The sequence below is a fragment of the Leuciscus leuciscus genome (assembly GCF_965113295.1).
Source record: "Leuciscus leuciscus genome assembly, chromosome: 6".
Classification (NCBI taxonomy): domain Eukaryota; kingdom Metazoa; phylum Chordata; class Actinopteri; order Cypriniformes; family Leuciscidae; genus Leuciscus; species Leuciscus leuciscus.
This window is the reverse complement of record NC_138730.1, coordinates 37,255,748-37,281,616: the sequence shown is the minus strand read 5'-3', so window position 1 is coordinate 37,281,616 and position 25,869 is coordinate 37,255,748. Positions and strand designations below refer to the sequence as shown.

General features: G+C 38.1%; 1 protein-coding gene across 1 annotated transcript; it reads right to left on the bottom strand.

Moving 5' to 3' along the window:
• Nucleotides 1–720: 720 nt before the first annotated feature.
• On the bottom strand, nt 721–25,869 carry nrp1b (neuropilin 1b). The gene is made up of 17 exons (XM_082173497.1): nt 25,342–25,869; nt 24,198–24,375; nt 18,270–18,451; nt 17,852–18,079; nt 16,561–16,728; nt 14,161–14,324; nt 9,469–9,624; nt 8,645–8,789; nt 7,976–8,307; nt 7,707–7,851; nt 7,414–7,581; nt 6,550–6,594; nt 5,300–5,446; nt 4,827–5,182; nt 4,647–4,743; nt 4,085–4,129; nt 721–3,516 (listed from the first exon to the last, which is right to left on the bottom strand). The coding sequence occupies exons 1-17, from the start codon at nt 25,400–25,402 to the stop codon at nt 3,248–3,250; spliced, it is 2,886 nt and encodes a 961-aa protein (XP_082029623.1). The 5' UTR covers nt 25,403–25,869; the 3' UTR covers nt 721–3,247.

Here is a 25,869-nt window from a genome sequence, read left to right as displayed (position 1 = left end):
TTTTTGTGAAATCTGTTCACCGAACTAAAATCCAGCATAGTGTAAACAAGTGAACACAATTAAACCACACTGGCATAGGCTTAAGACAATGGTCAACATTAACTTGAAGTTGTAATTTAACTAAAAACTTCAGCTGCTTTCTGTTTTATATTTCAAAAGGCCAGTTTGGGGCAAGTTGCCCTAAGAAATATTAATTGGCTTGTAATACACCTTAAAAACAGATATATGCTGTGAAAGATATAGATATTCTCAATGAACAGCAAGTTCTTATTGCAACAATGTAACGTTACCCAATATAGTTGACACTGTGCCCCATTATAACATTTTAGAGTTGCTTTTTTTTGTAGCCAGTATTTGCTGTCATTAATGTTAAAGGGATAGTTCACAGAAAAATTTAAATTCTGTCATTTACTCACCCTCGAGTGGTTGATGGAGCACGTTGACTTCCAAATGGATCAAATACTATGGAAGTCAATGGGGCCCATCAACTGTTTGGTTACTGACATTCTTCAAAATATATATATTTTTGTGTTCAACAGTAGAAAGAAATTCATACAGGTTTGGAACAACTTGAGGGTGAGTAAATGAAGACAGAATTTATATTTTTGGGTGAGCTATCTCTTTAAGTGTAATTAAAAAACAAATAAAGATGCAATCAAACAGTGTTTATACATAAATTCACATAGTTTCCCGATATGGAGACAGTTATTTAAAACAAAATCTTTATAAAAACTTTATTTACTTCGCTCTTTGGAATGTTGTTGTCATTGAGAAATCCATAAATCTGAATAAATCTGACAATTAAATTAGTTGATGCAAATTGGAAAAGAGCCACCAGACAGATTGGACTTTTTAACATCTAAACTTCAAGTGAAATTGAATTTTCTTGTGAGAGTAAAAGCAAGTTGAGTGTCACTTCAGCTCCTCTGGACACACAAACAACTATTACAATTAAGAAAAATACCATTTCATTTTAAATAGCATTAAAAAAGTGAGTTGTTACACTGACAGTTGGATTTCTCCTTACTATTAAAAGTAGTTAACACTTTTATTACTATCTAAATCTTTCATTAAATATAATTCTCAGTGCAAAATGACATGCGTTGATTCATTTGAGTGGGAGATAAGTTTCTGGGACCTCCTTCAAGCTGCTGAAAACGAACTGCATTTCTGCATTGTGTGTGAAATAGACCAAGATGCCTTTGTCAGCACTTGTGTCATCTCGTCTTTCTTGTCCTGCCAATACTTAAGAGCACGGATCAGTTTGTGCCTTTCACGTCCTTCAAATATAATTAATTTCCTTAGGGAGATGCTTCTACATTAGCGCTCTTAGATGCTTCATTTGCTTTGTCTCCGCTTCCATTGCCAGACGTTCCCAGAGTGAGAGTCTCCTGATTGGGAGGGGTCCAGTCTAGGAGACACTATTTTCACAGATGGTCCGCAGACATTATGATGTCATTCTGAAATATGATGTCACTCAATACCATGACAACACAAGTTTACAGACATGTCATATGGGCAGCTGAAAGAAATAACGATTTCCACATTACTATTCCATTGTTTAAAAAAGCATTGACCCAAGAAATGTCTTTTGACCTGTTGTTTTACAATATATAGAGTGAGGATGGATCAAATAAAGTGGTAAAATCTCTTCGCTATATTTAACATTGAGATAGATGTACGTCCTGTTGAGATTGCTGCAGAGATGATGTATTTTTAGGCCAACCTGGAAGTTAGCATCACCCTTGCTCCCTCAACAAAAACTCAATAGGATTTTTCCATTGGCTTTCGGATTATTGTAGAAAATAAGCTCTGTTACCAGCAAAAGTTTTTGATTCTTAAGCATTTTGTTCATCATGACAATATTCACAAATTAACACAAATCCGATGGAATTTGAAGCTTAAATACGATCGCTAGAGGTAAAAAGCTAAACATAGGCTATATGAACAACTTCACAAGACTTAAATGTCACCATCACTAAGCTTCTAACAACTCTTTCAGACACGTTCCCTAAAGTTTGCAAGAGCACAATTATATAAAAGAAGTTCACTATGTGAACTATTAAAGTGGACTAGTGAGTAGGTGAGTTTTCCTGTTCAGCACGATGAAGTTTTATGTCCCCGACAACCACTGTAGTCCCATTTAGCCACTTTTTAGCAACCGCCTTTTTCAAGACTGATACATTTTATGTTGTAGAATAAAACGTGCAAACATCTTGAGCTTGTGTTCACCACAGACCTTATTTCAAGCATTTCACCAAAAACCATTCAAAAAACCCCATTAAGCTGCATCTGAAATTACGTAATGAGTAGGTACTACGTTTGTATTTGAACTTACTTCACGACCATTAAAATAGTATGTTCTATTTAGTATCAATATGGGTAGTATGACTGAAATTGGGACGTACAACATCCGCCTCGTTGTTCCTGTCACGTGATACCAGCGTCAGTTGCGTCGCTTCACTTCTATTCATAATTCCTCTCCGGTGGCATCATGCGATAGTAACATGTATATCGATTGCGCAGTTCAGTATCTCGCCAGAAGTCGAAGGTCATCCGGGTACATTTTCGACTACTGTTTGTTGAATACTATGAATTTGGAAACACTACTCTGTTGGCGTACTGATTTTCACATACTATATAGTAGAGAAGTATTCGATTTCGGACACAGCGATTGTCTTCAGGACAGTTTTTGGTCTATGAAAACACATCATCCCTGCAGCACTCTATTAGATGTATTATTATGTATTTAAAACTTGACCTCTGACCTGTGTCAGGCCTGTGTCAGTGAACAGTTTGTGCTCAAGAGCAAATTACTGTCTGTCTAAGGGCAGGAGTCCATGTGTGAAAAGGCAACAAAAACACGTTTAAAGGCACCATTGGAATGAAGTGTGAGTTAACAACTGAACAAACACGTCTCCAAACATAAACGAGCACAATAAACACAAAAAAACCCAGTTGTGTGTACAGCTCTGAAAAACGGGTTTGTAGAAAAAGATATCCAACTGTGTGAGAGGATACATAGTTTTGTCTTGGTCTCATCACCAGCAACAAAATGTACAAACAAGTAGACAATCATCGTCTGGCTGTACAATCTATACAAGGCGCCTTCTAGAGGCCAGTCCCTCGTCCTGCACGTCCTGAGAATAACGCTCAGTCTCGACCTTGAGAAACGTCGCAACAACGTTCTAAAAACGTTCCTCCAACATCGTCCGGCAAATGTTTCCTGGGTTCGTCCAGCAATTCCTCATGCCTCTGTGTAAGATTTCTGTGCACTAAGTTTTTCTTTCTTTAGTTTGACTCCGTCCACCAGCTCAAAGTTGTAGTTCTCCAGAGCGGAGAGGTTCCTGTTTGTAGTGTGAGCGCAGGCGCAGTAGAACAACACCCCGCACACGGCGCCCAGCAGGACTCCCACAGCGCTCATCACGATGATGGTGATCAAGATGGGGTCTAAACTCTTCAGCATGGAGCCGCGTCCAAAACTCCACAGGGTGTTATCAGACCCCTCACAGTTCTCTAGAGAGAGAGAAAGACAGAGACAGACTGAGCAAAACCTGCATCGGTAAACAAGCTCAATTATATTATATAAGAGATAATTTACAGTCAGCTGGTCATTATGGCAAAATAATGGCGATCAGGACCCTGAATTAGGAATGGAATTATATAGTTTAGCGGTCATTATTCCCAAATATTTGATTGCAGAATGCCAAGGGCGATTTCAAAGATGCCAACAACTACAACAAAAAATCTAGATTTTTTTGTATTTTTGTCTTGTTTCCTGCAAACATATCTAAACATCCTTGAAAAAAGATCATGTGATAAAAAAATAAAAAAATAAAATATATATATATAAATCAACTTGTTTTCAGAGAATATATCTTGAATTATTTTTCTTATGCTATTAGCAATTAAGGTTTAAATGAGTATCAGTAAAACAAATTTTATCCATAAAACATTGGCTTAATATCTTAAACAATTTTGTTTGTCAAGTAAAAGTATCATATTTTTCTGCAGTGTAGAGCGAATTTTAAGCTTGAAATTGGGTTTTTATTATAATACTTTTCTAATAAAAAGTGGGTCTTACCGATCTCATCAATTTCATCTTCATCACCTTCTGGATTCTCTGGGTCTGAAACACAGACACAAACACATTTAATCAAGGAGATTAATTCTCATTCAGAATCCTCAGAGATATTTTCAACATATAAATGTTAAAAACGTGTCATCTTGGAGCGGATTGGTTTGGTTCAAAGGTAGAAACGCTTAATTATAATTTTTTGTAAAATGCCTATGAAGGAAATTAATGAATCTGGACTTAAAGGGATAGTTCAATCAATAATAAAAATCTGACTATGATCAATCATCACCCTCATGCCGTTACAAACCTGTATGACTTTCTTTCCTCTGTGGAACATAAAATAATATTGGTAGACAAACAGCTTTGGTTCCCGTTAAATGGACAAAAACACAATGAAAGACAGTGGGAACCGAAACTGTTTGGTTTCAAACATTCTTTAAAATATATTCTTTTATGTTCTGCAGAAGAAAGAATGTATACAGGTTTGGAACACCATGAAGATGAGTAAATGATGACAGAATTTTCATTTGTTGATGGACTTAAACAGAAGGGGCGTGGCTTAACATACCCTTGCACTCTTCAGGATTCACTTCAGCCAGTATCTTTATATCATCCAGTGAGATGAAACCAGATTCTGTAGGATCCACTTGGGCCTCGATGATCACCTACCATGCAAACACAGGAAGAGAATTAGTATTATGCTGTAATAATGATATTTGATATACACTCATAAAGTGGGCATCGGTACCTGATAAGGTGTGTCGGCACTGGGGATCACAACTCTTCCTTCCCTCCATCTGCTTTTGAAGTGTCCGCTCACAGAGCGGATCAGAAGCTCAGAGTCCTCTCTCTCCTCCTCCTCATCCTCCACATCTTCTCGCTCTATCTTCTGTTTGATGTTCAGAGTTCCCGTGTGTTTCTCAGAGAAGTGGTACCAGAAAGACATGCACAGATCTGAATCTGGAGCCGTGACCGGCAAACTGGCTAGCCTCGCCACCCTTCCTTTCCTCGCCAGCTCTTCATCTGTTTCCATATCGGCCTTTCTTTCGATCTCAATCTGTGCATTTCTGTTTGAAGCTGCGTAAACGAAGTTGTGAGGCATTCCTGAAACAGAGGAGAGGAGTGCATTTGTTTATTCAATTACTCCCTCTTCCCGCAGTCGCGGCAAATAAGCATTTTATCTCAATCTTTTGCATTTAGGAAATTTAAGCCATCTCTTACCTGTGTGGTCCAGATTAGGCAGTTTGTGATCAGCGTGTTTGCTGTTGTTGTTTATATGCCATTCGGCTCCTTCGCCACCTTCTTGACTCCACCCACAGTAGGAAGGGTTATCAGCCCAGCCAAAGTCACAGGCAAACCAGATGTATGCTAAACAGAAACACAAACAACACTGAATCGACCTTATAGTCCTCCGTTCTGATATTGCTTTCCACTCAACCCACTTTCAGTTGTTTTGCTAATTTAGTCAAAGCAGTATCGTACTGAACACCCTCTATGCTTTTTGGATTGGCAGTAGCTTATTAGTCAAAGCTTTGGGCATGTATTCAAAAGGTTATATAGGCTTAAACCCCAGAGGGGAGTGAAGTGACAGTTCCTCTAGTAAAATCTGCTAAATCACCAGAAACCATTGGCCAATCTAGATATCACATTCCCCCATGACTCTGACTGCAGTAAATCTCATGTTCTTGTATAGAAAGGTCGTTTTTAGGAACCATGAAATTTTCACATCCAATGTTTTCTGTGGTGTTGCCGTTTTAAATATTTAATGTTAGGTACCTTAACACTAGCAAAGCAAAATATAAAAAAATTGTTTTCAGAGGATATATCTTGAATTAAGTATTGAATCACACACACATACACACATGCTTTTATGCTTAAAATCAGAAAAATATGTAAACCTCATGATCTATTTTAGAAACGATGAACTTTTCACAACCGATGTGTTTCTGTGGTGCTGATGTTTATAAGTGTAATTTAGTCATCCTGAAGGTGACAGTAAGAACAATCTGCCATCAATGTGTTTGAATTCAGAATTCACAAAATTCAGTTCAACAGCCGCAGATTATTTCATGTAATTATGCAGCACAACACTTGAGGGCAGTAGAGATTTTGTTGTGTGCTCTACATTGAAAACGCCAAAGATTATCTTTCAATGTCCTCCCTCCAAATAGGGTCTTCAACAAGCATCAGTTAACAGTTACACTAAGTATAAACAAATTACATTAACTTACAATATTTATATAATTTCTCACTATATAGTGCATTATATAACTAAATGGACAATGTCATTTCTTTCACTTGATTAACAATAACAATGGTCAATACGTAGGGTAAGTGCAAATGTGTAGTGTTAAAGCCAAGCTATCAGGCTACTTGGGCTAATCTGTGTGCTAGGCTAGTACGATAACTAAAATAAACATTAATGGTCATTTGAACATAGACTAGTTCAAATGACATGAGAAGTTTCTCACCAGGTACTGCTTCCATGTCCAGAAATGGCTCTGCTACTGCAGTTTCTATGGAAAACAGATTGCAGAAAGTGCTATCAAAGTCAAAGCTAAAGAGTTTATAAAATACAGACTGGTTTAATTCCATTTGTAAATTCTGTGCGTTTACGTATTTGTTTCATGTTGAGTCTCTGGGTCTCTTGTGCAGAAAGCCCTAAAATGGAGATGGTTTTGGTGTGCTTTATGCAAATGACTAACTTCAAAAACATATAGTCGCTCAATACTCCAAACTCATTAACATTAGAACGAGGTTAAGAACAAATCATGTGCGTATACATGTGTTGTGAATTAGCTATAAATACGATGCCGTTATTAATGAATGAGACATTGTCTTTGTGTGTGTTTTAGATGATAAACACATATTTGTGAGTTTGGATTATCTGATAGGTCACATAGTCTACGTCTTTGTTTTTGTGTAACCTATGGTTCATAGCATGTTACTGTTTTGCTAGGCGTATATATAACCTGCTGGGTCGTAGTTGGTGTGTGTTTCACTGTGTGGGTGTTCGTTTTTGTAACCTTTTGGGTCATAGTCTGTCTCTTTGTGGATGTTTTGGAGGTTTTGCTCTCCTAGTGGAGAACTAAATGTCCCACAGTGATAGTAAAACCTGAAATTACCAACATTATTGGGACCTCCCAACAGTCCTTATAATGAAAACAGCATAGTAAAGAGAGTAAATAATGTCTTAATTAAAATCTAAAAATACCGTAAGGTTTCTCTAAGGAGTTGGGGTAGTGTTATGGTTTAGCCAACATAATTAGCTCAATATAAAAATGATAGATGTTAATGATATAAAAACATATAAGTGTAAAGTATGTGTCTCTAACCTGTTGTGTCATAGTCTGTCACTGCTTCGCTATGGCAGTTGCCGTCATCATCGCAACTCTCCGCTGTCGGTGGAATAATGGTGCTTGTTGGAATATTCCCTGGAGCGCTGGTGACGGTAGCTACTGTAGTTTCCATGGTGGTGGTGAGGGGAAGAGGTGTTGTGGGCTCTGAAAAGCAATTTATTTTAGGTAAATGAATTATACATCATTTAAAAATCTTCTTAATATGTATTAGGGAGCCTGAGAACGGGATTGCTGTGAGCTCTGTGACTGGTTGGTTTGGTGTCACTCACCCTGCAGGTCACACCCTAAAACCTCCAGCCTTAACCCTAATCCTTCAGGAGAGCCACGCTCAGGGTACACACGCAGGTAACGCATCAGCACTGGATCAAAAGTACGAACTTCTGGTGTGTCATGGTTCTGATTTCCCATAAACACCTGGATGGGTGAAAATAATAAATTTTTTAGTTTTGTGTCTGTCCAGTTAAATGAAAGAAGAAAATGAAAGGCATTTTTTTCTTGCTCTAAAGGGACGTTCACCCCAAGGATGATAAAGCAATACCTTCATTCTGTTGCTGTTCTCCTCCTGTATGTGACTCCAATCTGTTCCAGTCATGCTGTATGTAACTCTGAAGCGCTTGATGAAAATATTCACGTCTCTGTATTTCCCTCCCTGCAGAATGAGACCCGTTACCATCCGCTGCGTCCCCAGATCTATCTCCAGTGATTGGTTCTTCACGGGACCCTGCGGGTGAGCGACCACCCAGCCCGTTCTGCCGGTCAGCAGCCGGGCCTGTTCAGGGAGCCAGCCCCTCTCTGCCGATGGCCACACTGAGATCTGAGAGTCCGAAATCTGACCCGAAACCATCCCTAACATACTGGAGCATTGAGAATCTGAGAGAAGGAGAGAGAGAGAGACAGAGAATGTGAGCTACCCTCATGAAAGAAGCACCAATATTTTGAACCATGGGAAACGGACATACAGGCTACTTCGTCTGACTCTAGCTGTCAGAAATGGTGAGGATTTATTAAAATAAACACACACACACACGCAGGTGGCACCTCTTGATGTCAGTATTAGGTGTCTGTGAATAAAGAGGGGAGTCATTCTGTAATGATCACACATGGAGTGAGCGAATCTGGGGGAATTATGAGTGACTCAGTGCTGTAAACCACTGCTGGGATTTCATAGTGATGTCATGGCTGAAACTCAGTGTGCGTGACGGGATACCTGATATTTTACAGCCGTACACTTCGAAACGCATGCAGATCCCCTGTTCCCAGGTCATAGGTCGTATCCGTAGGTAACGGGTGAGGGTGGGTTTGGGTAGCATGACGCGTTCCTCATCCGTGGGATTTTTATTTCCATTGAACACCTGAGAAAAAGAGAGATGACACATGTGTCACTTTCCTTCCTTTTTTCCTCTGCTTTTCTTAAGCAATGTTCGATTTCAAAGCGTATTGAAATCGGCACAAAATATTGCCAAATCATCAATCAACAAAACAAAGATACAAAAATGTGCAAGTAATATTAATTAAAGCAATAGCAATACATATAAAATAAAAACAATAAACAAAATATATGATAATTTTTAATCAAATAAAATAAAAAACAGGAAAATGTCAAAATATCTTATGCTCAACAAGGCTGCAGTTTTATTTTCCAAAAATACAGTAAAAACAGCAATATTGTGAAATATTATTACAACTTGAAATATCTGTTTTCTATGTAATTTATTCCTGTGATGCAAAGCTGAATTTTCAGCATCATTACTCCAGTCTTCAGTGTCACATGATCCTTCAGAAATCATACTCTTTTTTTTAAATAAAAATAAATAAAAAAATCATACTAATATGCTGATTTGGTGCTCAAAAAAGTACCTTATTATCAATATTTTTATGGGAACCATGATATTTATTTGAATTTAGATTTGACGTACATTTTTCTAACATTATAAATGTCTTTACTTCACTTTTAACCAATACATCCTTGCTGAATTAAAACGATTAATTTCTTAATAAATAAAAAACCAAGCACAATAAATAAATACTCACCATCGGTTTGGTTTTGTCCTTTATGGTTATCCAGTCCTCTCCGTTTGAGCTCACAGTGATCTTGTATGTTTTGACGTAGTATGATTTTTTTGTTTCCTTTGATATGGCACCTTGTGTTCCAATGGCCGTCACGTACCGCAAGAAACCCAAGTCCACCTGCGAGAGACAGAAAAAGATTGTAAGAGAAGTGCTGTTACTCTCTAGTGAGTGTTTATATATGTGTGTATACATGTATGTGGGTTGTTTTGGACTCTGTGTTGGAGCAGTTGTCATGTAACTGCGAGTTAATCACAGTCAGACACACTGCACTGATTCACTGTCAGACCGTTAGTGTGATCTATGATGTGTTCACCGCATAGCAGCAGTGCAATGCAGTGTCTGGACAGAGAGGCTAAAAGCTTAACACGATTTACCAAAGTAGGACATGTTCCTGGATCAGCGTCCTTGTTGCTCATTGTACAACATTCCTAAAATCCCAAACAATCAGGATTTTAGGCTTATGGCTGGGATTCCCTCTGCACGCACACACACACATACACACACACGTTGATACTCCTATCATTATGAGGACAAGTTGAAATCTCGTGATTACGGTAATTATGACATGATCGTGCGATTATACTGAGCTAATGACATTTTCTAGCCCCTAACCATAAACCTACCCCTAAACCTACTTATCACAGAAAACGTTCTGCATTTAGTATGTTTATTTTGCGTTTTGAATTAGAAGGACATCAGCATGTCCCCATAATGTAGAGGACATGGCCTGAAGCATGAATACACACTACAGTAGGAGTTTGGTCCTTATAATGTAGGCCAAACCAGTTACGCACGCACGCACGCACACACAGTAAGTAAAGTACAGCACAAGCAGCTATGTAAATATGGTTCAATTACAGCCAGAAAATTGCTGGAAGAAACATGAGGTTCCCACTGTAAAACTATGACTTCAACTACACCTTGAACAAATTAGACACAATTATCAAATTTATACAATTTGACAAGACTTGGCAGACACTTATTCAAATTAAACAGTTCTCATTTTATTTTATTAGATATTTTATCTATATTATCTATAGATCTTGCTGTAAAAAAGGTCAGGTAATCAAAAGCTTAGGTCAGGAAATCAAAAGCTTAGGTCAGGTAATCAAACGACCGAACTGAACTTTCTAATCTCATTTCTAGTGTGTGAAACAAAACTTTAGCCACTTACTCTGTCATAATCTGAATCACTTACAACAACAATAACTGTCCAATGAAACCAGACACACACTCATCACTTTAGAAGCATCTATCATGGTCTTATATTGTGTTTCAGGTTCCGAGAATCTCCATTTCCTTCCCTTCTCAATAATTACAAGAAGTCTGTTCTAAGGGTTTAGTGACCTTCAATAACCTTACAGTAACAATGATCACATATAACACTAAAACACGGTCACAGATGCAGAAATGTTGACACATGCTCTGGGCCAGGATGACAAATCATGTTGTCGTGGAGCAATTCCCGCATTAAATCTAGCCTGTCAGTTATTGTCTGTCTCTCGAGTGCCTGTGTGCGTGACTCTTGAGATAAATTAAACTCAACTGACGCAACAGAAGTGTGCATAAATAGCCTATTGAGAGAGTTTGGCTCAATACAAGCATTCCTGGCACAAAAGTTCACATCTCTCTCCCACTGATTTCCACCCAAGTCTGAGTGAGCAGATGCTGCCATCTCTTTCTCTCTCGCTCTCGGTCTCTCTCTCAACAGGAAGGTATTATGAGGCTAATTGCTTTTCAATATTGTGCCGTATCAGAAGCGTTCGACCTGCCAACTGGAGCCAGTCATGCTAACAAGCTGAAACAAGTGTTAACAACCTTTAGCGAGGGAACAATGGCCGGGCAGAAGCAGAGCCCCTCAAATGCCAGGATCTAAGACAAACATGGACACTTTTTGAAGAAAACAGGATATTGGTGGGTGCATGTGTGTGAGAGAGAAGTAAAGAATTTAAACAGGAAAGGGAAGAGGAATAAGGAAAGAGGAAGACGGCACTTTACTGACCCTCATGTTGCTTTGCTTTCTTGGGATAGTTGCCAGACTGAGGCCAAAAGACAAGACATAGTTTGATTCAAAAGTGCCCCAGGACAAGGATCACTTGTTCAAAGGCAGGAATATGAAGACGTTGGACAGGGAAGACAGATGGGTTGAGAGAAGAAAGAAAGAGGCCATCTAAGGGAAAACGGAGCAGCAATTTCTGAAAAAAGCTTTGACATTGCTTGCCAGATTCGCAGACACCCTTGCCACGGCAGTTTTGCCTCAATTCACACATCCGTTGTGCTTGTTACCGACAGGGTGATGACTCAAACAGCAATTCAACATTCTATGACACCCGGCTGAGTAGTAAGGTTAACAGTATAGTTTACCAAAACATAAAAATTCTGCCCTTTGTCTTCTCACCCTCTTGTCATTCGAATTTCTTTCAAAGAAATGTTCTTTCTTGAACTGCCAAAAGAATATGTCTAGATTGCCTTTCCTTACAATGAAGGTTGGGGGACCAGTTGCTTTAAGCTCCGAAAATAACTACATTTTTTGTACGCACTATGTAACTTTGTTCAAAGGTTTGGGGTCAGTATGATTTTTTTTTTTTAAAGAAAATTATTAATATTTTGATTCAGAATTAAATTAATCAAAAGTGACCATAAAGAAATTTGTTATAAAAGATTTATATTTCAAACAAATGCTGTTTTTTTAACTTTCGATTTATCAAAGAATCCTGAAAAAAAAATTTAATGGTTCCCAGAAAAATATTCAGCAGCTCAACTGTTCAACATTGATATTAATAAGAAATGTTTCTTGAGCACCAAATCATCATATTAGACTGATTTCTGAAGGATCATGTGACACTGAAGTCTGGAGTAATTCAGCTTTGCCATCAGAAGATTAAGCTACTTTTAAAATATATATAAAATAGAAAACAGGCATTTCAAATTATAATAATAATTCACATGTACACTTAATTATAGTCTTAAATATCAAACATATAACTTGATATACTTAATAGTCAAAATCTTAGGCTCATGCTCAACGGAAAGCAAAAACCTTTAAATATTAGTTCACTTCTCACTCCTGCTGCTAAAAAAGAAATCTGTGCTTGAACATCTTGTTCAGATATGGAGCTCTTTCTCTCTCTGTCTGTCTGTGTCAGAATGAAATGTGTTGTCCAGATGTGCGTATGTTTTTCTGGTAACGTCAGAAACGCTGGCCTACTGTCAGTGCAAGCACTCCAAAAATGTCCTCTTTCAGAGAGGAAACCCTTCCTGCGTGCACTGCTGTGAGAATGACAACATGTCAATCACATTCATTGTAGAAATAAAGAGGCAGGAAAACCCCTTTGTATATGTATGAGTGTGTCCAACTAAAGTGATAATGCAGGATAAAATGTCTCATATACAAAAATATTACGCAGCAGAACTGTCTTCAAAATTGATAATAATAAGAATTGTTTCTTGAGAAACAAATTAGCACATTATAATGAAAAGATTATGCGAAAATTCAGCTTTGCCGTCGCAAGAATAAATTACATTTTAAACTATATTAAAATAGGAAACTGTTATTTTAAATTGTAGTTATATTTCACAAAATTACTGTTTTATGGTGTTTTTGATCAAATAAATGCAGCCTAATATGTATGTGTGTGTGTGTATAATATATATACACACACACACACACACACAAAATGTATTACATTTATTTATATTTATATTTATATATATATTATACACACACACACACATACATATTAGGCTGCAGGCTATATACAGTATATATACACACACAAAATGTATTACATTTATATATATTAATATTTATATATATATATATATATATATATATATATATATATATATATATATAAATAATGTAAGCAATAAGGTACGAGAGGCTGTGCTGTATTGTGAATAAGTCCTTCAGCCGTGACTTATTCACGTGTAGCACAGCCTCTCGTACCTTATTGCTTTTATAAAACGGTTACCACACAATACAAATATTAAAGCCGAAAAATATGTATCTATGCAACTTTCATGAAGTAAAATCACTAAAAGCATTCCTTTCGCTGGAAAAAAAGAGTCCCTGACTGTAAACAGCAACAGAAGTTACACACATTATTTCGCCAACAGATAGCAGCAAAGACTGTCTTAATGAGAGAGTCAGTCAGTAGTGAAGACTTCTATATTGAAAGGACTCAAACGTGTGATCACGGAGAAGGAAGACACAACTGACAAATGACTAGGGCACCGGAGAACTAACCGTTTTATAAATAAATATATATATATATATGATTTAATATTAATTTGGATTAATACTGAGTGTTGACTTTAATTTAATGCCTAATTTGTAGATGGAGGTTTGAGTCTGGCCAATGACATGTCTCTATCCCATCTCCCCCTCTCTATTTCAAGATGCTGTCTACAGTCCACTACAAAGCCAAAAATAAACAGCAGGTTTATTAAGTAAACTCTTTAAGGTCAAACACAAGTACACACCCAAGACCGGCAAGCACTATTTTCACCTTCTTATATAACCTCTTAATTATTTTTGTCCACATCCGTGTGTGCATGTGTGACTTTCCACGTGTAAAGGTCATGTATTGTTGTCTGGTAAAATGAAACAGTCTTTCCTTATAAAATTAGAGAGTGTGTGTATGTTTGTACCTGTATCCACTCCCGAGCAGAATCCTCCGATGGCGTCCAGCCGTTGTCGGGGTAATGCAGTCTGGAGCGCAGTGGAGACCAGCTGGGATTATACTGTGATGATGCAGTTATCATGTCTTCTGTGATTTCACCGCTTTCCATCCCTAAAGGAGACATGCACTCACCTACACACACACACACATACATACAAAAAGATGTACTGTGAGCAGCAGTGTCGTGTTTTTGCAGTTATAAACAGCAAATCATAAAATTTAAACTGACTTTTGAGGAAATTTGAAGTGGACCACACCATCTGACAGGCTCATTTATTTTAAATCTGATACAATAGTGTGTGTGTGTGTGTGAGAGAGAGAGAGAGAGAGAGAGAGAGAGAGAGTGAGAGAGAGAGAGAGAGAGAGAGAGAGAGAGAGAGAGAGAGGAGAGAGAGCGAGAGAGAGAGAGAGAGAGTGAGAGAGAGAGAGAGAGAGAGAGAGAGAGAGAGAGAGTGTGTGTCCGATTTGCGCTCTTCTCACAATAGGAAGTTAATATTAGCCTTTCATGTTTGGCCTCTGATGTAGTGACCCACGTGACCCTCCTGCCCTGTGTGGCCGTGTGATGAAGATTAATTATAAACGGACAACCTCTTTGCACTTTATTACACTGAACTGAAAGCACACACATACACAATTTTGTGAAGTGAATCTGAGCTGGGTTCAGGTCTCAATGGATCATGGGTGTTTCCTCAGTGCCATCAAGCACATTATTGCCACATTATTGCTAACAGTCTCAGTTAGTGTGTGACTCTCTGAAAACATGATGGATGGGATTAATAAAAGCCCCAGACTGAGTGAGCTGAGAGCCAGAGAAATATCAGCAGTTCCCATGTCATTCTCATCTTTACATTGACCAGAGATAAATAAAAAATAATATAAAAAAATGAATTAAATAAACTGCATGTATAAAATGTGTTACAATTACGTCCTGCAATGAACATTTTAATTTCATGTTATTTGAAATAAAAGATTTCTAAAAGAGATTCTGGTTATACAAAACCCTGGCTTTTCACACCATTTTTGAACCCAAATTTGGGGTTTTAGCATGCGCTTATCCACAACATGGCAAGGTAATAAATACAATTTAACTTCTATTACTTTAATTTGAAATGAAATTAAAGATTTCATTTTAAACTTAATTTTCCTTTTAAAATCGGCATGGCACAGAAGTTGAGATCTTTCTTCTCTATTGTGACGTATAATCGAGCGAAACAGCTTCTGAAAAAATGGAATTGATTTTGTCCATCGGGAATAAATTGGATGGTTTGACGGTTGCTGTGATGTCATGTGAGTGACAGGTTGTCCCACCCTCACGCCAGTAAACACATCATCAGTGAGGAGAAGAGATATCGCTGCAAGAGGGAGGGGAAGTTATTTTTACTAAAGATTAGGGCACATGAATAAAAAAAAATCTGATAAATTATTTTTTATAAATACTTTTTCAAATACAAATAGAACTGTCCATTTTGATTTCATGGTGACTTTAATTGATGAACTAACCCTTTTTGGATGAACTAACCCTTTAAAATAGTTCAGTGTCTTACTTTTCCCATAAAGCAATGCAAATGAGTCTTTCTAAGACAGCATGTGCTTACTGTATGAAACAAGCTTTCCTCAGTGATTCAAAGCCCTGAAACTAATCTGCAAAAACAAATTTCACTACAGTGCAGTCACATTAGCGAAATTTCATGGGCAAAAAGGGGTCTATTGTCTAATGTCAGTAGTGTAGCGATGTATGAAGCAGAACCCACAAAGAAGTCACTTTCAAACCAAGCAGCTTTCTTTTGGTCAACGCCGCAAACTAAATATTTCGCCCTCACGTGACATTCCCGATCACGTGGATTCCTTTTGAAATGCCCTGATTTCGCTCTCACTGGTAAATGTGACCACACTTTAATGGTTGTAGTGGCACAGTCATCAAGACACACAATTGACATATCTTCCATGTAATACTGAACCTGTCAGCAAATTCACAACGCATTCAAAATGATTTATGTCACTTGAAAAAAAATCATAATAGAGGTTTAAAATCATAATAAAGCCTTATGAGCACAGTAAAAGCAGTGTTTAATCAGAGCGAGGTGGAAAAAAGCAGTCCAAGAGTTCTTGAAAAAACATAATAAATAGAAAAATTATTTATAAAATGTACAAAATGAATGCTTTTAAATGAAACTGAAGAGGCCTCATTTATAAAATGTTGCGTAGAAACTGCGCTACATTTGATCTTACGGTCATTTGTCAAATGTGTGCCACCTAATTAATGTCATTAACATATAAAAGAGGCTTCGATTTTTTTGTATACGCATATCTAAGATCAAATCTGTACGTTCACACGTTTTATAAATGAGGCCCAAGGTCTCACACTAACCTTGGTGATGCTGAGGTGGGTCTGGGCTGGTTCGGATGCTGTAATTTGCTGAAAAACCCTCCTTGGTGATGGCATTGTCTGTGTGGATGGTGAGAGAGAGAATGCCGGTGTACGAGATCACACGACTTGGTGGTCTGGAACCACAGTATCGACCAATATGAGGCCCCACTGAGAGAGAGAGAGAGAGAGAGAGAGGGGGGGAGAGAGATTTAAGCAATTCAATTCACATCTCAATTGAAAACTCTGCCTTTCATCATGCAATACAATTCTAATAACCATAAGAGCTATAACGATTGAGTATTGTGTGTGTGTATGTTTATGTGTGTCTGTCTTTGGCTGTTCTGTTGTCTGTCGATATTTTCTAAAAAGCTTTTCCTCCGGCTCTAAAGATTTACTTCAAGCGAAATTGAAGAACAAACTAGTGTGACGTTATTTCGAACAAAATCGGGCTAAAACGAAGTTCGTTTGAAGTTTGTTTCGGGAGTTCAAAACAGCTGACCAATGCAAACTTTCCATAAAAGTTTGCTCTGGCTGGTAAACACCTTCGAACCACCATTGGTCAGTGAGGATTACGTAATAGGTAGGTGTGTTCTGAGATATTTACGTACACAAGTAAAAACATGAACACACTGGAGAGCTGCTTTATAGTAGAAATTGAAGTTGTAAAGCTTTCCAGTAGCTCAAACAGTAGCGCGTTGGCACTTGAAACGCCAAGGTCATGGGTTCGATTCCCAGGGAAAGCAAGAACTGATAAGAATGTAAAATGTGTACCTTGAAATGCAATGTAAGTGGCTTTGAATAAAAGCGTCTGCCAAATGCATAAATGTATTCCTAACTGAAAGAGACACTGGCATTATGTTTTCATGTTTAATACTGTAAAACTGCTTGCTTTAAAGCAGTCTATTGTATAAAGTGCTATATAAATAAACGCGACGTGACTTGACTGGAGCGCTGATTGCAGAGCTCATGCAAACATATCCACATCGCTATGATCAAATGCTTTCTTAACTGTTGTTTTCTCATTACTGTCATTTTTGTTGTGTGTTTATATTGTTATAGAGAGGAAAGCGCAGCACATATTTACATACAGGATGTCCGCTAACAGTATATGGCTACAAAGGTATTTCGAATTTCTTTTTACCCCTAATCAAAGAACGGAAAAGAACTTTGCAGTGAGTGTATTGAGCCCTTAAGACTTTATAAACTTCCTGCTGCTCTCAGCATGAAGTCTAAAAGTTAGCACTGTTTTTACCCTTAAGTTTACCCTTCATTTTTTTTTTCTCGTCTCTACCTGTATGATATCCATCCCATATCTCCAGATAGTCAAATCTGCAGACAGCCCCCACAGGTGCAGACGGGTCCGACTCCATTTCGAAGCGCTGGAAGTCCAAAACGATCTCTGCCATCTTGGGTGCAAAGATGATGAAGGTGCACTCCAGGTTGTTTGGATAATTATCAGGGAATCCAGGGGTTTGGAATACTCCGTTTGGTTCAGTGAAGTTTCTGGAACATTCAGTACCTGCACGAAAAGAAAAGTATCACTGAACCACCACAGGAACTGAACAGCATATGTCAGAGAATATAGTCATTTACATGCACTCATACGTTACAAGAGAATCAATATTTTGATTAAAAGACCCTCTTTGTCTTTGTGTGTGAGCATGTGCATTATAAGATCTTTGACTGTGTGTGTGTTTGTTTTCTGGTACCTGTGCGGTGTATCTCATAGCGGATGCTGAATCCGGCTCCAGAGCTTTCATAGTCGGAGGTGAATTTGATGAGTAAAGAGTTTCCACTAGAGGTAATCGGAGATGGAGCGATTTTGCCGCAGAATCTCCCAGGAGAGGGAGCGTTCTCATCCACACCATCAAACACCTGTACAAAATCATACCTGCACACACACACACACACACACACACACACACACACACACTATTGAAAATACTGTGCTTATGTGTTCTGTAATACTTTTACCAGTGATATAATATAAAAAGTGTTCTGTGGTCTGTAATGGGCAAAATAATATGATATGATATATGATATGAAGATAAAAATGATAAAATAATAAACATATGGATATTCGTCATGCTTTGACATTCATAATCCCTTTTTAAAAAAACGTATAATCAGTTTCATGTTCTTGTCAATAACTGTAATACACTGATATAATGTACACAAATATAAAAAAAAACATTATGATACACAATTATTTATGTTTAATCCATAATGCATTTAACACACTATATGTCAGTTTAATTTTATACTGTTTTATATTCTTGATGTGACAATCAGTACATATTATAATGTATGTATTATGAATAACTTTGAAATGCCTTTATTATATATACGCTTATATAGTGTAACTGGAAACTCTGAGAACTCTTCCCGCTGGTTTTATATTGACTAACTTTTGCATGACTCATTTAGATTTATTTTGATGACTCCTACAGCATCAGCTCCAACAAAACCACCCGAAACATGAGGCATTTCCTGCTGACCTGACACTGGTTTTACACACAACACCCCCTCTGAGTACATTGGTGCTCTCTTGCTCTCCTGTAACCCAAGACACTGACGGTCAGTATGATCTCTGACCTCTCACCACGACACGACCCTCTGTGGGAGCCGAAGCGCGCTTCCTGCCATTCAGACAGATCGCTCCATCCCTGGACTCAAGTTAGACTGATGATCTGGGTAATTTAATGAATCATTTACTTTATAACAGGAATCCTGGCAGAAAAAGGTGTCCCAGCTTCTTGAAGAAATGTATATTTTTCAAGGCTTCTGACAAAAATACCTGAAGAAATTTGTTAATTCAATTAGTTCTTTTCAATTGAATTAACATGATTTAATACTGAAAATGTACTCAAATAGATTAATCGCAATTAATCGCATCTACCATAAAAGTTTGTTAATATATCATATGTGTTGTCAAAAAGTACTGACTTGGTACCAAGTCGGTACTGAAATAAAAAATGTTTGACACTTTTAGCGCTGTTGAGCGGAATCGTAAACACCTCTGATTGGCCATTGTACTCACGCGCTCATCGGATATGTCTGTGATTGGCTACAATGATCAGCGCTTCAAAAACATGTTGTAAATATACATCAATGACGCTCTTCATTGAGCGCTTACACAGATTCAGATGGATGCGTTTGAAAGCAGGCGTCTATCAGTGGACCATTACTTTTTGACAACTCTAATATGTGTGTGTGTACACACACGTTTGTGATAAATTGAATGAGAGTTCAGTTCTGCAGGGTGTTTTAACTGATAAGAGACAGAGAAACAGTGATTACAACAGAGCCTGCACTTTCTACAAAGACAGAAACTGTGTGTTTTTCTGCACAATGTCACAATGTCTGTTTTGGATACAAAAATATCCTGCTATTGAGCAAGACACGCATGAGGATGTGAAAGCAACTGATATAGTGACTTATTGAGAGTAAAATAAACCAACAATGAAACTTTTTAACATTGTCAGGAACAATGGTTCGGTTCTGGAGGTTTGCAGCTGATTCAGTCCTCACATAAATGAGAATGGAGAATGAGGAAAATGATAAAGTGTGAGAGTCTGATTATGTTTAAAAGTAAAACCCTGAGTGATAGAGGTGGAAATAATAAGGAATAAAACAACTCATCAAAACAATAGGTCATAACATTAAGTCATTAAAATCATGAAAATAAAATGGCGAATGCTTCTGGGTGTTGAGGGTGGCTGATATGTGGTTATTAGGGTGTTCCGAGTAGTTTTTTTTAACACGTTGCTATCCGGGGTTGCTAGGGTGTTCTGAGTTTTTTCTTAGCACATTGCCAGGATGGTATCATTCATAGCACAAATAGTGAAATGCCAATGTTTAATACTTAAGAGTTAGATGTTTGTTTAAATCTCTAACACTACTTATGAGTAATAGTTATGGTGATGCTTGCCTTAGCAATAATGTGTGTGCGTGTGTGTGTATGTGTGGCTGTTCGGAAGGGTTGTTAAGAAGGAGGAGAGAGAGAAACAGAGTGTCATTAATGATTAATATGTGCAGAATTATTAAAACATTCCCACACAACAAAGCCATTAATGATGAACATTATTTCAACTCCGTAAGTGTGTGTGTAGAGGAACTGAGAGGAATCAATCCTCATGAATGCTGCAGGAAAATACTTGTGTTTTCTCTCCTGGAACACACATCATAAAACGACAAGCAAAACTGAAATGGAAAACTGCATCTCTGTCTCTATGAGGATGAAGGATATAGATGTGTGTGTGTGTGTGTGTGTTGTGTGCCACAGGAACATATGTGACTGATTTCACACTAATTACAGAGGCATTTGTAGGACCCCCATCTCCAGCTTCCCCTTAGATAAGACAAGAATGCTCTAGAAACACACAGACCCTCTAAGACACTAGATAAAACAAGTACACCACAACTACTGTAAACAAATCACGCTAGTCGAGCTCAATAAACTTTCACATGACAAAAAAACGAACTATAACAGCAAGACTCCACGCTCCTGAACCCGATACCAAAACATCTGATCTCCCAGCATGGGTGTGCTCCTCTCTCTTTGGTCCTTCTCAATTAACATAGGACTTTATTTTACAGTTTTTTAGAACCTATGGCGCTTTATCAACGAGTACCTCAGAGAACCGTTTTTAATGCTTTAGATTAATGCTGCGTTCATACCATGTGGGAATTACTATAATTACAAGATGACAACTTGGAGATTCTACTCTGAGCTGTTCACATCCTCGGGCTCAGATATAATTTGTTTCCATGGCAACGCTCATAACGCCAAAATTGATCCATGTGCAGCTTTGTTGTTGATGACAGCAAAATAATGAAGTACTACTTTAATTCATCATACTAAGAATAAAGAAAGCGCACTAGATAACACTGGCTATAATAAAATGGCATATCAAATATGAATATGAATATGTAGTGCAATCTAACTACATTTAAAAGCTAAAGCCACTAGCATTTTTGTCATCACAATGATCAAATCTGAGTTACAACTTGTAAGTTCAATGGAGACAGGAATGTTTTTTTGCAAGTCAGAAACTGTTAACGCAGCATCTGAAGCATTCTCATAGGATGCATGTGTTACCAGCTCTGCTCTGTTATATAATATGTTGAAATAAAAGGCTGTTAGATTGTCCGATGCGTTTGTTCTCTGCAGTGCAGCGCAGGAAGGAATGAATACCGTGTTTCGCTGTGGTCTCTTGGGCTTTTCCGCAGGGTTCGTTTAATAATGTTCACCATAAACTCTGCAGTTTTGCCACAGCTAAAAAACTGAAACCAGTCCAAAAACAACACAGCGGCATCTGGTCCAAGTTAAAGTGAAGTTCTGATTAACCTTCCAGTTCTGAGACTCACACTCATGGTAGTCTGTCCACAACACACCAGACATTCCACAGCATGCATTGACAGTCACTCTCTTATTGTTGGCATCTGGCTTTAGCATTTTGAGGCAGAACATTTAAGCTCGCTGAATGTTTCTGAATGGAAAGGAACGTTCTGGAAATCTGGGAGAAAGTAAAGTAATACCAGTAACAAATGTTCAGGGTGAGCATGGTTGTTTTAAAATATTCTTGATTCATTTGTCTATCTGTCCAAATTACAGAAATGCAATATGTCTATATCTATGTCTCTCTTCCTGGCAGGTTTTTGTATTTCTTGTGAAGCATGGAAGCTTTCAGAGATCTCTGTTACAAGATTGATAAACATCTGCAGCTGGAATCTTGCACATTCATAATCCAAAACAAACACATCATGTGTGATTGAACATGTGGTTCATTTCTAACATGCTAAAACATTAGTCACTTAAACCCAACACCAATTTTGTTGACCTCCAGTCCAGAGGACAGAGTTTCTGTTACGAATGATGATTCAGCCTGATTCATCACTGAAGACTATTTAGATTCTTGTCTTTATATAGCCTACAGTCGTTTTGATTGTTTTGAATTTTGATCTTTTTTAAACGTTTCTTAAACGAGGGATGGTTTTTAACCAAAAATGTATGCTTAAAATGGAATACTACTGCTTATAGACTAAAAGAGACACCCCAAAATGTATTTTACTCACCCTCATATCGTTCCAAACCTGTATGACTTTTTTTTTCTGTGCAACACAATATATATATATATATATATTTTTTTTTTAAATGTCTCAGTATTTTTTCCCCGTCAATACAATGAAAGTCAGTTGTGTTCAAAGTTGTTTTGGATGCGAATGATTTTCATTATATAGACAAAAATGGTTAAAATATTTTTCAAAATATATTCATTTGTGTTCCACAGATGAAAGAAAGTCATACAGGTTTGAAACGACTTAAGGTGGAGTAAATAATGATGGAGTTTTTTGGTGAACTATCCCTTTAAATCTTGTGCAGTCTGATCAAATATTTTTCATACTGGATATAGAAGAATTTGAGTGCATTGTGTTGTGGCGTGGGATACAGTTTTAATGTGCAATGTGTTGTGAATGTATACTGAACATTTTGAAAAAAAAGTAGTAGGACAATCTGATATTCTATTCACAAAAAGTAGAATATATAGAAACAGAATCTGCATTATATTTGCAAATATGTATGGTATACGTACTGCACACTTCAAAAATAGTATGCGTGGTATATAGCATGCCACACACAAACTAAATAAGATGAACTGAAAGAGAAAGGGATGGTCATGGTCTGTCTGTTGCTCTTTCATGCCCCCTCAGGGTCCAACAGCAGGGCATTCAGCATAAGGGTCTTTTCATTGGTCCCCTGACACTGAAATATAACCCAATAGTAAAGCCAAGCCTGTGTGACTGACAGCTGCTGATTTACGCCCCATTTATGAGCTGTTTACAATGACAGAGAGAGTCATCAAATCCATCTCATTTATGAGATTCAGTCCACACAAAGCCTTGTGAGTGTTTGAGTGCCGATGCTGTTAACTAAAACCACTGAAATGCGCCACAAGGCAATAACAAGCTCTGCCTCCAACCTCACTATCATTTAATGTCATTGTCTGTCAGCCTCCTCATTAAGAAAACAATCAGCTTAATTACTCATGTGATGCTGGAAGCCTCATCAAACTGATGAAAATGAAACCATAAACAAAGCGTTCTCAGATCATATGTGCCTTTCACATTTTGACTCTTCGCATTCTTCTCATTCTGGGAGATTTCCTCTTGGGAAAACCATCCCCCCTTTTTTTTCTCGGGAAAAACATCCCTCTGAGTGATAAATGCAGATCCATTATCACAGCCTGGGACGTTTGTTCTTAAACAGATCTAGTTCACCTCCTAAATTTAGCTTCATGAATCTGAAATATTTCATTTTCAACCAACAGGTGGCACACCTCAAGATCTGAGCGCCAACGGATCTGCTTTGAAATCAGGTAGATGTTTTGTGAGACCAGAGAGAGTAAAGTAGAAGACCACTTGTAGAAAATGAACTGGAGAAATGGCTGTAGGAACGCATGTTCTGGTTTCCTGTTCAACAAATCAATTGCCTTTCTTTCCCAATTCAAGGCAGTAGAAGACTAGAAGTTATATACGGATGCCAAGAAAACAGCTCACAAACAGACAAACAATCTGATATCTATCATTTACGACACCCATTTTTCTTCAAGGGCAGGAAGGTTGGTTAGACTTACTTGCATTCCCGACTTTCCAGGTCAAAATGTGGATTGAAGTTGATGAGGATCTTCTGCTGTGGATCAGGCGCCTGGATCAGCCAGGTGCATTGCTGGTTCACCGGGTATGCAGTCGGGTAACCAGGAGAGGTCACATACCCGGCCCTGGAGATAGTGATTTTCCCACCGCAGGGACTTTCTAAAAACCAGAGTTGCACATTTATCATTTTAAAAGGGTGTCATAACTAAAATCAGTCTTAGTACTGTACATTAAATGCATCTCAAAAACTAGCCTACAGATAAATACACAAAGATAACACGACAACCATAATGTCACACACAGAGCACTCTGATCTTACGACAGACGATCGAACAGATCAGAGAATCGATTATGCGCCGTGAAATCGATCAATGTATCTGAGATGAATACAACAGGCAGTGGACTGAGGGTCACTGTATATGGGTGTGCAGACGTGGTGGACAGATATGCCTCTGTGTCTGGGTGTTTGAGTCTGATAACACACACCCAACTCTCTCGCGAACACGCGTATACAACACACGCACAAACACACACACACACACACAAACGGAGCATCTTTCGTCCGAGCGCTACCATGAATTGACTAATCTACTTGTTTTACACATATTACCAAATAAATAGCCTAGATAAATAAATAAGCAAACACAAATAACTGAAAAATGAAAATAAAAATACACAAATTAAGTCAATTTAAGAAAAATTAAGTAGCCTAAATACAAAACCAACATAAACAAAAAATGTCTAGGAAACATCTAAATTAACTGGTTTTATTCATAAAAATAATATTATTAATTACACAATAAAACCTATACATTAGTTTAAACCAAATGAATTTTAAGGGGCAGATCAAATATATCCTTATTGTAACAAACTGCACATTTCCCCTTTTTACAGTGTAGAAACACGCTGGTTTGAACTTATTTGTAGCAATTCATTTTGTAGGGTTGTGCGTAACGAATGATTTCTCCCGTCACCAAATACGGATTCTACTTGTTTCCCTTCTGAAACAGCAGTCCTACAGGTGAGCATCAACAACAAACGACAGTAATACACATAATAGAGCTCTCCTGTGCGCAGAGAACCCGTGCCGAACCGACACAATTAACACACCAATATCCAACTCACCCGTTAGAGCGCGAGCCACGGACAACCCCGTTAGAGTCACACAGAGCAAAAACCAGTACATCCTCAAAGAAATCTGTTCAGGTATATCCTCAGGATTTCGTGTAATAATTATTTCTGAATCCACGCGGTAGTTAGCTGGAGAAAGATCCTGTCACTCAGACCCAGGGAACCGCTGTCTCCTCTTCTATTAGGTGAAGAAGAAGAAAGTCACAGCACTGTAAAGCGGGAGATTCTCACACAGTCAGTGCTGTTGCTGTTTGAATTTCATAATCCAAAGTCTAGAGAGGTTTGACAGCGCGTCCTCGGCTCGTTGGCAACGGGCTGTGTGCGCTTCTGCGGGCGCGCGGTCGGGTCACTCCCTTAAATGACTGATTTCCGCCCTCTCTGTCGCGCGTAGACGGGCACTGGTGGGTAAATTTAGCAGGTTCTCACTGGAGTGAAGGTGTCAGCATCCGATGTGAAGACTGTGGGTGTCAAAACTCTCGCAGCACTGGTTGCTCGCGTCCCTCCTCCTTGAGAGAGAATGGG